The sequence below is a fragment of the Meriones unguiculatus genome, assembly GCF_030254825.1.
Source record: "Meriones unguiculatus strain TT.TT164.6M chromosome Y unlocalized genomic scaffold, Bangor_MerUng_6.1 ChrY_unordered_Scaffold_32, whole genome shotgun sequence".
NCBI classification, from domain to species: domain Eukaryota; kingdom Metazoa; phylum Chordata; class Mammalia; order Rodentia; family Muridae; genus Meriones; species Meriones unguiculatus.
In genome coordinates this window covers 6149219-6166374 of record NW_026843711.1, presented here as the reverse complement: position 1 = coordinate 6166374, position 17156 = coordinate 6149219, and the positions used below count along the sequence as shown (strand labels likewise).

Sequence of the window (17156 nt, the reverse complement as noted above, 5' to 3'; positions counted from 1 at the left end):
TTATTTTCACCTAACCATTTCACAAGCCTACAGTGAAAAGACAAGTATTTATAGACTTCGGTTTTTCTCATTTAACATGGATGCTACTAAGAATAAGGGATATATGAAATATCAAACTGCATTCTCATGACTGGGAAAAAAGAAACACAAACAAACAAAAACCTTAGAAATAACTCCTAAAAGACACAAACACCTCCATCAGTGCATCTGGAGTAGCATTTAATTTTTAAGCTCAGTATTCCTGAACCCTTGCAAAATTAGGAAAAGCCACAGAAACCAACACAAGAGAGCAAACGTGGTACCAAATTTGGCACAAACTACTGCCTAGGACTTTTGTTGTTCATATTCAAAGTTCAGTCCTTGTTTAATATTTTTAAGTTCAGACATATCAAAACCTAGAAGCATTGAGGCTCTGTGGTCTTCTATTGCCTTCAAGCAAATAAATGTTCTTGTTCCAAAAAACAAAGCCACAATATATTTTTTTTTCCATCTTCAAGAATATTGACAACAATTCAACTGCTTTTCTACTAGGATATGGTTTCTTTTGGAAATAATCTCTAAGAAACTGCTTTTTTCCTCAGAGGAGTAGTCTTTGCATTTGGTAGGATCTAAAGCTAGGATCTGGAGTAAATAATTACAGGCCTCCAGTTCCTTAGTTGTGCTTTCATTCCTTTGTCTCTTCAAAGGCACAGCACTATTCCCTTCTTCCGGATCTGATGATTCATTATGTAGTATAAGCAAGGGCCTATTCCCATCCCTCCTCAGGTCTTCTGGACTCAAATGGCCATTTAGCAATGGTCTTCTTAAGGGACAGGTAGAATCAGTAACATTTTCCTCACTGGCAAACTGCAGTTCACTGTTCTCAACAAAACTGGAATGAACGTGCAAGTCTGAGCTGTCTTTGGGCACATGTGCACAATGCAGCAAATGAAGAGTGATTGCCTCCACAGTCAAGCTTCCAGGGTAGATTTCACCACAGTGGACACACCTACAGGTCTGAGAATTGAGTACTATATATGCTGTGGGCATAATATGGTGTCAGTCCTTCAAGTGTAACTTGTAGGCATTGGCTACCATAAATGTTTTTAAACAGAGGGGACAGGTCAGCTTTTGTTTTCTGAGCTGAGTTACAACCTTAACCTGAGACCTCATCTTAACATACAAGGGCACCAGCAATGTGGAGTATATGCCTGAGAGGATAGCCAGGTGAACCTCCTGTTTTCCAATCTCCTCTCTTGGCAGAGTGATGATGAAATCAAGATGGGGGAACAACAGGTTGCCATCAGCATCTAGGCTCAACTGGAATCCCCTGTTAAGATAATCCAACAACAGCTTCTTCTTCCCCAGGTGCTTAATTTTGCTGTGCTCCAAGAGATTCTGAATGCTGTGGAAAGTACATGGGCAAAACAGGCACCCAATGCCATGAGTGAGTAAGTGGTACATTAGCTCCTCCTCTGAGAGTAGGCATTTGCAGGGGAGGCAACACATGGCCCTCTCTCTTGTCCAATTCAGAAATGGTGCACACACTGCCAGCTTTACCAGTTCACATTTCTCACTGGAGTTGAACTCACTTTGTTTGTGAGCCCCTTCCATGTGAGCCTGGTAGACATTGCATGGGAAGAACACATTGCAAACTGGGCAGATTTTCCACTGCTTGGCCTGCCTTTGCAACAATGGGCATTGCTTCTGAAGCCCTGTCCTCTTGTTCTGTGTTCTGAAATTATAGACCTCAACTTATTCTCCAGATCCTTGTGTATATCTGATGTCAAAATATGAGCCATCAGATCATCCTGATTGCCCATCCTGGTACTACACTTTTTACAAAAGTATCTTTCAGGTGGTACAGTGTTTGCCACAGAAAGAATATTACTGGCTGTTGGCTTTTGCTGGTCTTCCTTAGTTTGAAAGCCAACATAGGCATTAAGTAAAGAGTGAAAATGGGTGATCAGCACATGCTTCTTCATGCTACAGAAGGAAGTTTGGAAAAGTAACATTTTAAACATGTGAAATGTCTCATACAACCCTTCAGTAGTGTCTTATTGCCAAGAACCTTGTCCTTGGGGCTGTGAACTTTCACAGAAGTTGTTCCAAGAGGAACAACTGGAAGTGTTTGCTCACCACATCAGGCCATGAAGCCAAAGAGCAATCTGGACACTGGATCTGCAACACTTGGTCAGCCTCATCTTCATGGCAATGATGCAAATGATTTTTCAGAGAAGTAAGCACATGTACTGAATAGTCGCATAGGCTACAGCAGTATGGCTTGCTTCTGTATCTCCTTTGCTTTCTGAAAAATTCCCCTGGAGCAATATCTGGCCAAGATGTATTATAAAAGTATCTGTCACTTGGGTCAAAGCCTTTAAGGCCCTTCAGCAATTCTTTGCTTTTGTCAAGTCCAATCTTCAGAAGCATGCTCTTTACCCATGGCCCCATACTTCTGACCTTGTCCAGATTTTCCACAAGCACTTGAAACATTCTTAAAATGTTCTGCCCTGCAATAAGAGAGCATTTGCTTAAGACACAGCTCTCAGGCATGAGAACCCAGCCTGTACCCACCTGAATCCAGCCCGTACCTGTCTCCTACAATCTCAGCTGGCCATGCCTCCAGCCCTCCATTCCACTCCCCAACCCCAGCCTAGGCACACACTGCCACCCCTGCAGCAGTCCTTCCAGGGCTTTCATTCACAAACAGGTGTCAAATCACAGTCTTCTTCTATGGCTTCCAGTCACACCAGAGCCTCCCGCAACAGCCCTTCCCAGGACTCAGGTCACACCTGGCCTGGAGACATAGTCCTCCCGCTTCCTCCATCACACACAGGCCTGCTGTCACAACCCTCCACAGTCCTCCCCGTACTCTAGTCACACACAGCCCTGCGCAGCCCTCACCGAGCCTCCAGGCACACACAGCCCTCCAAAGTCCTCCCCAGGCCTCCAGTCACACACAGCCCTCCAGTTACACACAGCAATCCACAGTCTTCCTCTTTCCTTCTGTCACACACAGGCCCCCAATAGTCTTTCACAGGCCTTCGGTCACACATTGTCCTGACATCACAGCTTTCCCCTGTGGCCTCCAGTCACACTAGGGCCTCGTCCTTCCCACCTTCTCCAGTCTCACACCAATCTTCTAGCGCCGGAGCCCCCAAGTCTTAACTTACACTGGGAGGCCCTCAGGCTTCTCCTCAGCCTGCTAGTTGGTGTGGCCCACCACCCACATGCCTTCCTGCATGGGATTGAGAAAATGGCGCCTGAAGATGCCTTCCAAACAGCATACATAAGAAGTGACATTTTCTTATTTGCATATTCGCACCAGGCAGCCAATGGCATGAAGAGTGCTTGAGGGTCATCCTCGGCCTCCTCTTTTCCCTTCTGCCCACCCTTCCTCCAGGCACTGATCTCATGATGCCTGTCAGTGTTGTCCAGTCTCTTGTCATATCTCTTCACGGGTGAGATACAGACCTCATCCACATTCCTGACTCCACATCCTGAGCCATACTAGGCACCCAATAAATGTCAGTTCAAAACTGAATGAAGAAGGAAACAAAAGGCTACAGCATTGAGGGTTTCTGTTTGAGAAGGTTTTGGAATGAGAAGATTGCACTAGTTACTTTGGTCAAAGGATTTTCCATGCTAGGCTCGGGAATGGTAGTGTCCCTGTGGACCCTATAGGGCCTGATTGAGAAGGGGGAGGAGAGGCAACATATAACTGCTGCTGTTACTCCTTAAAGATGAATGTCGTCTATGACAAAGGAGACTCAAAGAACTCAGACTGAGTGTGGTAATACATGCCTGTGTTGCGACCCGCTTGAGTTCAATGGCTTCCTAAAATGGGGCGATGTGTGTGTGTGTGTGTGTGTGTGTGTGTGTGTGTGTGTGTGTGTGTGGAAAGAATGGGTAGGACACAGAGACTCAAGGAGGGAGCCTAAAAGTCTGTTTGTCTGATCAAAGCATCATTTATTTGAAATTTTTACACAACTCTATTTGAGAAGGCACGAAAAGGGGGAAGGCTAATTACTGCTGCAGAAGATAGCAAACTTGTTTTATGATTTGAGAAACCTCCTGCAAGATAGCTCAAGAATGTTTCCTTAAGATATCACAAAGATGTTCCAAGACTGACAAGCAGATGTTCTCACATAAATCTATCACTCATGACCTAGAGTCCTAGTGCAGCTTTTGGTAACTTTCCACTAATCTGCATTGGCTCTACTAAATGGCTTTGGCTCATTAATTGGCTTTGGCTTTAGTAAATAGCTTGGCTCCTGGCTTCTCCTCCCTTCTTAAACAATTTAAGTGGCTAGCAGGTAGGTTTTGACTATGAGGTCTTTTGCAGCTGGTGGGCATTAACCAGAGGTGGAAAGTATTGACCTGATCCTTCCAAGGCGTTTTATACCTTCATTGGTTATCTTATTGGGGTGGAGAAGAAGACTCCATCAACACCTGAGGGCATCTCAAGCAGGTTGCATTTAGGGGTAATCAGACACCAACCTCTATGCAATCAGGTTTGCTACTTGTGGGACTCAGAAGTAGTCAATTGGGTCCTCCCCCAGCCCTATGTCATCTTGCACCCCTTACAGGTACCCAAGCTACATCAGGCAAGCATTATCTGACTTTCATGAGAGCCAAATGCAGGCAGTCAAGACCCATGTGACAGACTCTCTGCAGTCTCTCTGGGGCTCAGCTAAGCCTCTGTCAGGCAAACCAAGTCTGTGATAATGAACTGGTATGGGTTTAGATGCCAGGGAATAAATTTTCTGTTTTACAAAGCTCGTAATTCTTTTAATGGCCCATAGGCCAAAAGATATGAGGAGAAGAAAACCCACCATGGGTCCCACAATTGAAGGAAGGAAAGTGGTGATCCAGGGAAAGGTAAACCAATTATGAAACCAACTTTCCTCTTGTTCTTTTTATATTTTCTCTCTTCTAAGCCTTCCCTAACCTTAGCCATGCAGTACCTTACAATCCCAGTATAATCTGTGTAAAAGCAGCACTCTTCCCTTAAGGGCAGGACAGAATCCCACTTGCTTCAGGAAAAGCAAATGTAGCACTGTTCTACTTGTAGGACAACTTCAGACAAGTGTGTGGCAGCTTAAGTACATGAATTTCCTGCAGAGAGAGGACCTGGAAGGTCTGAGTGCTCTAGGAGGTAACCAAGATAAAAGGGTTGACTTCTAGAGTCAACTAACTGCTACAGCTGATAAAAAGAGGAGCAGCATTGGTGGAAAGTCTAATATAGGGAACTGTTTCGAGAAGTGGAACAGAGTAGCCAGTATAGGCAGGCACTGTCTGTACATAGATTAAAAGGGAAATTTCCTATAATCTGAAAAACCTTAACTACTACACAAAGCTCTACCAGCTGTGCGGATTTAAAAGGAGATTGGATAGAATTAGTTTTTCCATTAATAGTATAGGCAGTGACCCCATTAGAGAAGCCATCTGTAAACACTAAATGTGCCTTTGATAACGGTTGAGGAGAAGTAATTTTTGGGAAGTTGAAAGGGTTGTTTTTAATAAATTGAAGTAACTTATTAGCAGGATAATGGTTATCAATTATCCCAGAAATGGAAGAACAGACAATGGGCCAAATATCGGTAGTTTGCATGAGCCATTATAACTGATCTTTAGAATAGGGCAGTATTTTTTTAATCAGGATTTTTGCAAAAAAAATTGATAGTTTTGTTGGAGTCCCAAGAGAATGAGTTCTGCAACCAAAGGAGTATAAGGGGAAGAACCTTAGTGGGAGAGGTGGAGAGATGAGTCCACAACAGGAGATTATGTTGCCAAAACTCTCCAGTGGGTGTATGGGATGAGGTACACACGATAAAGAGAAGGGGTTCCTTAAAGGAAATAAAATGTACCTCCCTGATTTTGGATAGCTGTTTCCACAACCTGAAGGGCTTATGTGGCTGCTGGGGTTAATGAGCGAAGGGAAGAAGGGTTAGAGGCTCCCTTGAGAATATAAAAGAGAAGTTTAAGCTCCCTGTAGTGGGTTTAAGAAAAGGTCTTATATAACATAGGACAAACCCACTAAAACCTGTGCATCTAAAGAAACTAAGCAAGAGAGAGGACCCTAACTAAAATGTCCAATCCCCATCTGGAAAGGCAAAGAGGATGGACATCAGAAGAAGAAGAAAACAGGAAACAACCTAGGAACCTACCACAGAGGGCCTCTGAAAGCCTCTGCCCTACAGACTATCAAAGGAGATTCCCGAGCCTGATGGGCAACTGTTGGGCAGAGTGAATGGAATTTTAGGTAAGAAGTGGGAAATAGTAAGAGCTGGAGAGGACAGGGTCTCCACAAGGAGAGCAACAGAACAAGAAAATTTGAACACAGGGAACTTCCCAGAGACTCATACTCCAACCAAGGACTATTCATGGAGATAACCCAGAACCCCTGCACAGATGTAGCCCAGGGCAGTTCAGAGTCCAATTGGGTTACATAGTAATGTGAAGAGGGACTGCCTCTGACATAATCTGATTGGCCTGCTCTTTGATCACCTCCCTCTGGGGGGGAGCAGCCTTACCAGGCCATAGTAGAGGACAATACAGCCACTTTTGATGTGAACTGACAGACTAAGATCAGAAAGGAGAGGAGAACCTCACCTATTAGTGGACTTGGGGAGTGGCATGCAAGCAGAGGGAGGAGGGAGGGTAGGACTGGGAGGGGAGGAGGGAGGGGCTTATGGGGGGATGCAGAATGAATAAAGTGTAATTGATGAAAAATTTAAAAAAAAAAGGGAAAAAAATAATTTAAGAACCTTAAATGACTTTCAAAACTGGAGGAAAACATGGAGTTAGTCAATTGGCATGGAGCACATCTCGCTCCTGGGGGCAATGGTCTCCTGAACCTACTCAGACCTCGGACACCACCACTGCTAGTTCTAGAACTGACGCAGGATGTTCCAACGAGGGGTTAAGGCTTCTCATAATATTTCCTATAAGCCCACACCTGTTTGTCTATATCCCCCATTTTTATTCATTATTAGCCAGATAGAGCCAAGTAATTGTGATAATGATACTTGCTTTTTTGCCCAATGCTGGAATGTTAGTAAATTTAGGTATGCTCTGGTTACTCGCATGCCTCACTGGATGCCTGTGCCCATTGATGCCCCTCACGCTATGACTCTCTTCAGACAGAAAAGGGATCTTGGAACTACAGCCACCATTGTTAGTACCATCTCATTGGCGGCTGTTGGAGCTACCACCAGGGCATTAGCCATGAGTCATACTGGGCAGACTGCTCAGACCCTGAATAATCATTTAGCCAATGTAGCTCATGCCTTAGTTGTACATAAAGGAATTAATGCTCAACCATAAAAAAGAAAAGAAAAGGTCTTATCTGATTGATATTTCCTAGGAGCTTTTGAATATCATTTTAAGTCTTTAAATGGCTAATTTTTAACTGGATCTTGTGTGTAGTAATTTTTTTGATGATGGAGCTCAAATCCTAAATAAAAATATGGGTCTTTTAAGTGAATTTTATCGGGTGCAATTTGTATGCCATAATCTATTAATTTTTCTGAAAGTTTTTGACAGCAAAGAAGCAACAGTAAGCCATCAGGTCCAGCTAAAAGATATCATCAATATAATGTACTATATAAATAGAAGGCCAGAGAGTTCTAAAACAATCAATAATCTGGGCTACACACTTTTGACACAGAGTGGGACTATTAGCCATGTCTTGGGACAAAACTTTCTATTGGAAATGAGGCATAGGCCCTTTGAAGATTGTTAGTGGCAGGCTGAAAGCAAAGCACTTTTTATCCTTGGATGCAGGGGGATGGTAAAAAAAGCGGTCTTTAAGATCCATAACTGTCTTATAAAAGTCAGCAGGGATGTCTACAGGGGTAGGCAGTCCTCATTGTAAAGCACCCATGGTAAGCATAGTTTCACTAACTTCTCTTAGGTCTTGCACTACCCTCCAATTGCCAGACTTTTTCTTAACAAAAAAAAATAGGTGTGTTCCAAGGAAAAGTAGTAGGTTCAATGTGACCAGTGGAAAGCTTGTTCCTGTACTAATGCCATAGCTGCTTCTAACTTTTCTGAGGCTAAAGGCCGGTCAACCCAAACGGCTTCATCAGATTTCCAAGTGATTTTGTCTGTATGGGGTATAGGGATGCCAACAACCATTAGGGTAAATTTGTCATGCCTAATCCTGCATGGTCACTGTTTTCAATTACCTGGATAGCTACTTTTATTCCAAGCAAATGTTTTCCTAACCCCTGTCTGGCAAGAAAGGCCTGTTTTATTTTTCACATTTGGTGGGTAACAATTTCATTTGGACTACACATAATGAGATTTAACTGTTAAAGAATATCCCAACCTCAGAGATTAATAGGTAGGCCAGGCACAACTTAGGGTTGAACAGGAACCTGTGTTTCCTACCTCATCTATCAATGTGAGGACTTTAGAACTTTGCTTGGGATTGGACTTTTGTCCTATGCCACTGGGTTGGGTTAAGGAAGCTGCAAGGGCCTAGGAGAGAGGCCAATTTTGTACGTTTGTGTGTTTGTGTGTGTGTGTGTGTGTGTGTAATTATGGAGGCATCTGCTCTGCTATCTACAAGCCCTTCAAAACTATTTCTGTCCAATTTTAAATTGAGGAAGGATCCATGCTGAGGATTTGTCTGTATCCAGTAAGCATCTAAGGAGCCAAAATGATTGTTGCCTCTGGATTTTCAAAACATTTTCTGGTTAAAATGGGTGAGGGGAAGCATAACAGCTGAGCAATTATTTGTCCCTTGTTACTAGTTAAGGGGCCAGAAGTGGAAGAAGCTAGAATTTTTATCTCTCCTGTATAATCATTGTCAATAACTCCAGGAGAGATATGTAGTTCTGGAGAGTTGAACTTGCGAGACCACTAAGTAGACCAAAGGCACCAGGAGGCAGGGAGCCAAAAACTGCTGTATGCAAGACCTGAATTCTCAGGTGTTAGTATTTTGCTTATGGAGGCACACAAGTCTAACCCTGTGCTTTCTGCCTGTTGCTCAGTGGGATAGAGGGAAGGCCTGATTGTTTGGGAATGGCGGAAATGTTTGAGATGCCTGAGCTTGAGGGGTTGATGTTTGGGGGACAAACTCTGTAGCCCCAAAGGTTTGTTTCATGTTCAGGGCCAGAGACAGGCCCCTTAAGATGTTTCCCTGCTTTGGTAGGAGATTGCCTTGAGTATCCTTTATAGAGTGACTCTCTGAGGCCTTGTGTTGTGGGGACATGGTGTAGAAGGTGGCCAGTGCTCAGTTTTATTGGCCTTGCATTCCTTGGGAAATGTCCTGTTTGTTTTCAAATAAAGCAAGCTTTAGGGAAGATGCCCTGAGTTAGGCCCTGGAATGCAGCTCCAACAGCTACACCAATAGAATGAGCTAAGCTGATGCCTGCACAATACTTGATTTAAACAGAAATGTCTTTGTCTTCACTGTATAACTGTGTGGCAGCTTGGCAGGGAGAGTTAGCATTTTCGAAAGCCAGATGGTTTATGAATTCGCTCTCATTTTCATGTGAGCCCAGAAGCTGTTCCTACATGTCAATTAGATGGCAGATGAAATTAATATAGGGCTCCTCTGGTCTTTGCTGGATTTTAGCTAGGGAGTTTGTTACAGCTCCCTTAGTGGGGAGCTATTTCCAAGCTTGAGTCCTGCAGTTTGTGTTTGAGAATGAAGACCAGGAGGGTACTTGGCTTGTTGCTCATTGGTATCATAGGGGCTATTACCTCATAATTTTTGCAAGGTCCAGTGTTTGGAATCGCCGCCAAGCCACCACTTTATGGAATGTGGTTTCCTTGCAAAATTCATTAAAATCTGACTTCCCAAAAAAAAAAATCGCCCCCTGATAATACAGCAGGACTCAAAAATTACCCATCATTGTGTGTCAGCCACCTTTCACTCAGAGTTTCATTTATGGAGGGAACAACTGGGCTGTATTGTGAAACTGCATTTTTTAGTTCTTTTATATATCTAAGCCCTATGAGGCAATACTGTTGTTCATATGTTCCATCCCACTCCCCATCTGAGGTGGCAGAAATTTCATTTTCATCTGCAGGGGCCTCATCCCTAGAGGTAATATTCTCCTCCTCATCCTCTCCTTCAACTACAGGGCATGAAGTGGACTGGAGATGTTTGGCAGGGGTTGGGCAGAAGACTGTCCTCTGCTAGGAGTTACAGGAAAAAGCCTGAAGAGTATTAGGAGCCTTTTTCTATGCCTTGGGAGGGAGGGAGGCAACTCCAGGAGGGGGTTGGGTAAATTAAAAATCCATTTGCCTCAGTTCTTTTTTTTCATTTTTTATATTTATTTTTATTAATTACACTTTGTTCACTATCCTCCATAAGCCTCTCCTCCTCCCTTCTCTATCCCACCCCCACAAAACTTTCTTCATGCATGCCCATCCCTAAGGCCACTGAGAGGAAAGGTCCTCCCCTCCATCCTTATGATCTTAGTCTATCAGAGCTCATCAGGAGTGGCTGCCTTGTCATCTTTTGTGGCCTGGTAAGGCTGCTCTCCCCTCAGGGGGAGGTGATCAAAGAGCAGGCCAATTCGATTATGTAAAAGGCAGTCCCTCTTCCCATTACTATGTAACCCACTTGAACACTAACCTGCCATGGGCTACATCTGCAGCGGTTCTAGGTTATCTCCATGGATGATACTTGGTTGGAGTATAAGTCTCTGGGAAGACCCCTGTGTTCAAATTTCTCGTTCTGTTGCTCTCCTATTGGAGTTACTGTCCTCTCCAGATCTTACTATTTCCCACTTCTTACATAAGATTCCATGTACACTGCCCAAAGTTTGGCTGTAAGTCTCAGCATTTGCTGTGATAGTCTGTAGAAAAGAGCCTTTCAGAGGCCCTCTTTGGTGGATTTCTGACTAGTTTCCTGTTTTCTTCTTCTGATGTCCTTACTCTTTGCCTTTCAGGATGGGGATTGAGCATTTTAGTCAGGGTCCTCTCTCTTTAATGTCTTTTGATGTACAGATTTTAGTAGGTTTGTCCTATATTACATGTCTGTATGAGTGAGTATATACTGTGTGTGTCTTTCTGCTTCTGGGATAGCTCACTCAGGATGATCCTTTCCAGATCCCACCATTTACCTGAAAATTTCATGATTTCCATATTTTTCATTGTTGGGTAATATTCCATTGTGTAGATATAGCCCAATTTCTGCATCCAATCTTCATTTGAGGGGCATTTGGGCTGTTTCCAACTTCTGGCTAATACAAATAAGGCTGCTACAAACATGGTTGAGAAAATGTATGTATTGTGTACTTGTCCCTCTATTGGATATATGCCTAGGAGTGGTATGGCTGGATCTTGAGCAAGTGCTATTTCAAGTTATCTGAGAAAGTGCCAGATTCATTTCCCCTGTGGTTGTACAAGTTTACATTATTCACCAGCAGTAAAGAGGGTTCTGCTTTCTCCACAGCCTCTCCAACATGCCTTGTCACTCGAGTTTTTCATCTTGGCCATTCTGATAGGTGTAAGGTGAAATCTCAGGGTCTTTTTATTTTGCATTCCCCTGATGGCTAATGACTTTGAGCATTCTTTAAGTGGTTCTCTGGCATTCTATATTCCTCTACAGAGAATTATCGGTTTAGTTATGTTCCCCATTTTTTTAATTGGATTACTTGGTTTACTGCTTTTCAGCTTCGTCAGTTCTTTATATATAATGGATATTAGCCCTCTGTCATGAAAAGGGTTGTTGAAGATTATTCCCCAATGTGTAAGCATTCATTTTGTTTTCATGACGGTGTCCTTTGATTTACAGAAGATTTTCAGTTTCATGAGGTCCCATTTATTGCTTGTTGCTCTTAGAGCCTGTGCTGCTGGAGTTCATTTCAGGAAGTTCAAATGTCTATATGCCATAAAATTTAAAAATCTAAATGAAATGGACAATTTTCTTGATCTTGATCGATTCAACTTACCAAAACTGAATCAAAACCAGGTAAATCAATTAAATAGTCCTATGGCTCTCAAGGAAATAGAAGCATCATTGAAAGTCTCTCATTAAAAAAAAAGCTCAAGACCAGATGGATTCAGCACAGAATTCTACCAGACATTCAAAAGAGAGCTAAGTTCACTTCTTTTCCAATGATTCCATAAAATAGAAACAGAAGGAACACTACCAAACTCATTCTATGAAGCCATAGTCACTTTGGTACCTAAACCTCACAAAGACCAAACAAAGAAAGAGAATTTCAGGCCAATCTCCCTTACGAACATTGATGCAAAAATACTTACAAACGGAATACAAGATCACATCAAAGATATCATCCACTATGACTAGGAAGGCTTCATTTCAGTAATGCAGGGGTGGTTCAATATATGGAAATCCATCAATAGGATCCACCATATTAACAAACAGAAGGAAAAAAAAAACCATGATCATCTTCTTAGATGCTTAGAAAGCATTTCACAATATCCAACATCCATTCATGATTAAAGTCTTAGAGAGGTAACGGATAAAATGCACATATCTAAACATAATAAAGGCAATATACAGAATGCCTAAAGCCTACATCAAAATAAGTGGAGAGAAATTTAAAGCAATCCCACTGAAAGCAGGGACAAGGCAAGGCTGACCACTCTCTCCATATCTCTTCAACATAGTTCTGGAACTCATTGATAGAACATTAACACAGTTGAAGGAGATCAATGGGATACAAATTGGAAAAGAAGATGTCAAATTATCACTATTCACAGATGATATGATAGTATATCTGAGTGACCACAAAAATTCTACCAGTGAACATCTCCAGCAGATGAACCCCTTTAGCAAAGGGGCTGGATACAAAAATTAACTCAAAAACTTCAGTAGCCCTGCTGTATATAAGAGACAAAAGTGATGAGAAAGAAATTAGGAAAAAACACCCTTCACAATAGCTACAAATGACATAAAGTACCTTGGTATCACCTTAACCAAGCAAGTCAAAGACATGTATGAAAAAATTTCAAGTCTCTGAAGAAATAATGAGAAGAAGATACCAGAACATGGAAAGATCTCCCATGCTCATGGCTTGGCAGGATTAACAATAAAAATGTCCATCTTACCAAAAGCAATGTACAGGTTCAATGCAATTCCCATCAAGTTACCAGCACAATTATTTACAGACCTGGAAAGATAAATTCTCAACTTCATATGTAATAAAAAGAAACTCAGAATTGCTAAAACAATCCTCTACAATAAAAGAACTTCTGGAGGTATCTCCATCCCTGATGTTAAGCTGTACTATAGAGCAACAGTAATAAAAACTTCATACCAGTATAGAAACAGTATGTTGGATTATTGGAACTGAAGAGAAGATGCAGAAATAAACCTGCACACTTATTGACACCTAATCTTTGACAAAGATGCCAAAACCATACAATGGAAAAAAAGGTAGCATCTTCAACAAATGGTGCTGGTCTAACAGGATGTCTACATGTAGAAAAATAGATCCATGCTTATCAGACTGCACAAAACTAAACTTCAAGTGGACCAAAGAACTCAAAATAAATCAGACACATTAAATAACTTAGAAGGAAAAGTGGGGAAGACCTTAGAACACATTAGTACATAAGACAACTTCCCACAGTTGTTTAAGAAGTGTTAAATGCTCTCTTTTCTTTTGAAGCAGTTCCCTGAGGGATTTGACCTCCTGAAAGAGTTTGGTTTTAGTGTGCTGAGCAGCATCCTCTATGTCAGAATCAAAATGTAAAGCACAGAAAGTAAGAGCTTTAATATAGACATAGTATTAAAAAAGAGTAGCTGCTGAAGCTGGGAAAGACAGGAGAGGTTGCCAGTCTAGATTATGGTATCTGGCAGCTTTTTCCTAAAGGGAAATGGTCTTTTCAGGAAAGGCAGGTCATTACGACCATCCTGTGTCTGCAAGTGAAGGGTTGTAAAGGAGGGGTAAAGGGAATGGGCTCAGGCTGAACTAGGACTGGAGCCTGAGGTTCTGGCATAGGTATGGAGATGAGTCAAGGGAGGGAGCTTGGGAAATTGGCGTAGGGCAGCCTTGTCCATACCTACTTCAAGGGATTTGGGACTGCTTCTAGAATCCTTTTGAGGAACATTTCAGTTTGAGAAACTACCTCAGTCAAGTCAGGTTGGGAATGTCTGACCTGAAGAATATCATTAATCACATTCCATAAAGAAAATGTCTGGACAGCACCTTTTGTCGACCACAAGAACCATAAAGTTCTTTAAGACAATTTCCAACTCTTTGCCAGCATCTTACATCAAAGGTGCCTTCTTGTGGAAACAAGGGGCAAATATTAGTAATTAAACCAAAGTAGCTAACTAAATCCTTTTTCTTAACCCTTACTCCTGACATCTTGAGGTCTAACTGGCTCCTTACCAAACCTAATCACCCAACTGGACCAGATGCCTGACTATTCCATCTTCCAAGGCTACATCATTGTAAGTAACATGTTCTCTGCAAAACCATTTTGTCAAGATGTCAAGAAATAGGGTCCCCTCACTGTCTGTCCTGTCTTTGCAGCAATACAATTGGGCAAATGCAATCAAGACTGCAAGTGCTTACACAGGGTTTGCTCCAAACAATGAGGCCATCAAGAAGTATGTCATGGAGAAGAAAGCCACAACTCTAGTGAGTGTCAACAGCAGCAGTCAACATTTTTTCTTTCAGATTTCTTTATAGAGCCAGATGTAATGGCACACACCTATAATGGCAGCACTTATGAAGGAAGGGGCATGAGGATCTCTGTGAGGTCAAAGTGAGTCCAGGACAACAAGAGTCACTCTGTTTCAAAAGACAAACAAACAAGATTTTTATTTTTTCTGTGTTTTTAAAGTTTTTTATTAATTATTTGTTACAATTTTTTTCATTTTTTATCCCAGGTATGGGCCCCTCCATCATGTCCTCCCTATCCCTCTCTCCCTCCCTCTTCTCTCCCTATGCCCCTCCCCTGCTCTACTGATAGTTGAGGTCCTCCTCCCCTTCTATCTGATCCTAGCCTAGCAGTTCTCATTAGGACTGGATTCATTGTCTTCCTCTGTGGCCTGGCAAGGCTGCACATCCCCAAGCCCAGGGGCAGTGATCAGAGAGCCTGTCACTGAGTTCACATCAGAGACAATTCATCAAACCTTTATCTGACAGAAGGAGGGCTAATATCCTGAATATAAAAAGAAACTTAAGAAGTTAAACACCAACAAACCAAACAATCCATTTTAAAAATGGGGTTCAGAGCTAAGCAGAAAATTCTCAATAGAAGAATATCAAATGGCAGAGAAACACTTAGAGAAATCTTCACCATCATTATTCATGAGGGAGATGCAAATTAAAAAACCCTGAGATTTCACCTTACCCTCCTCCGAATATAATATATTCGTATTATTTTTATTTTTAATGGTGCTTGTGTGTGTGTGTATGTGTGCATGTGTGTGTGCATGCATGCACAAATTTGTGTGTGTACATGAGTACAGATGGTCACAGAGGCCAGAGGTATAAAATTCAAAAGTGTTTTAACTCCCCAGGAGTTCCCATATCCATACCAGGAATTAAACTAGGGTAATCCTTCACTGTAATACCCATATTTAACCAGTGAGCCAGCTGTCAAGCATCATCTACATTTCAATTCATCAGGCATATGCCATTTCATGTTTTTGTCAAAACCTGTTCATTCAGTGCTGCCTACTGAATAGAACGACCCAAGCATGTCATAAATCTTCCCATGTCACAGCTACTGTGAAAACAAAAAAGAGAAAAACTAAAATATTCAACAAAAAAATTGTTAGCTGAAAACATTTACCTAGTGTTCATAAAAGCATGTCTCTCCAATTGTTTTTTGTTTCTTTGTTTGTTTTGTTTATTGAGACAGGATTTCTCTGTGTAACCTGTCCTGGACTCTCTCTGTAGACCAGGCTTGTCTCAAAATCACAGAGATCTGCCTGCCTTTGCCTCCCCAAGAGCTGGGATTAAAGGCACATGCCATAATGACAGGCTTCTGTTCTCCTGCTCCCTTAAATGTAGAAAAATGCTTAACATTTTATTAGGGATAGAAAATAAAAATCAACTGAAAATAGTAATGTACATATCAAAGAAACATTTATAATTATAGTCCAAACCACTTATGTTGGCAGAAACTACTATGCATTTTCTTGTAGAATTTTCCCCTACAGAGTCATTTTTTTAATGCCCCTTTGCCACTGCAGCTTTTTTTTTTTTTTAATGTCTTTGCATTGTTATAAATGATTGCAGCTATTTTGGAATGTTTTTAAGTGCTTTTATTTATTTATTTTTTAACTTCGAGCTATATAATTTTAAAGTACTAAAATTCTTGGAATGATTTTCATAGTTTTGCCACTAATATTTTATATTTTATCCAGAAATACATATTTTATGGCTTCATCTGCTATAGCTCATTGTATGCTGAAATTTTGAAGTTGAAATATTTGTAATATCTAAGAAATTATTTTTTTTAAATCTACTCACAAATTTTAGCATGCCTGTCTAGATGTTCTTGAGAACCCTACCTGGAAATTCACAACTCATTTCATCATCTAATATTTCTGAGCCCCTATGTCTTGCACATGGACAAGCTACTACTTTGCTCTGCAACCCCATGGTTCTGGCCCATTAGAGCAGTTACTCACTACTCAGATAACCTTGAAGAAAGGAAAAGTGATCTGGAACCCCAACTGTTGGCACCAACATGAATTTTGACAACCACAGGAGGATGCAGACACCACTGTCTTCCAAGACAAGGACCAGTCTTCTGGAACATTCTCTCAATGTCTGGGACAATGTGCAGTGATGAGCACTCCAGCCAATTTTCCCTATAGAAAATCTTTTTTTTAATATCTTTTTTATTTTTATTAAAAATGGTTCATTCACATTGTATCCACCCATAAGCCCCTCCCTCCTTTTCTCCCAGCCCTACCCTCCCTCCCCCTTCTTCTTGATTGCCCCTCCCAAGTCCACAGATAGGGGAGGTCCTACTCTTCTTCCTTCTGATCTTAGTCTATCAGACCCCATCAGGAATGGCTGCATTGTCATCTTCTGTGGTCTGGTAGGGCTGCTCTCCCCTCATGGGGCGGTGATCAAAGAACAGGCCTATCAGATTATGTCAGAGGCAGTCCCTCTTCCCATTACTATGGAACCAACTGTCCCAGAAGCAGAAAGACACACATCGTATATACTCAGTCATATAGACATATAACATAGGATAAACCTACT

At 41.7% G+C, this 17156-nt stretch overlaps 1 protein-coding gene and 1 pseudogene across 1 annotated transcript in view; one reads left to right on the top strand and one right to left on the bottom strand.

Annotated features, from left to right (window-relative positions):
* Positions 1-324: 324 nt before the first annotated feature.
* LOC110544316 (activity-dependent neuroprotector homeobox protein 2-like) overlaps positions 325-17156 on the bottom strand; it is a 219711-nt gene continuing 202879 nt past the window's right edge. The window contains 3 exon segments of the mRNA XM_060376838.1: positions 325-492; positions 494-576; positions 579-1653. Of these exon segments, the coding sequence (XP_060232821.1) occupies positions 325-492; positions 494-576; positions 579-1653 (1326 nt within the window).
* Positions 4819-17156, top strand: part of LOC110541286 (stabilin-2-like) — a 67889-nt pseudogene continuing 55551 nt past the window's right edge.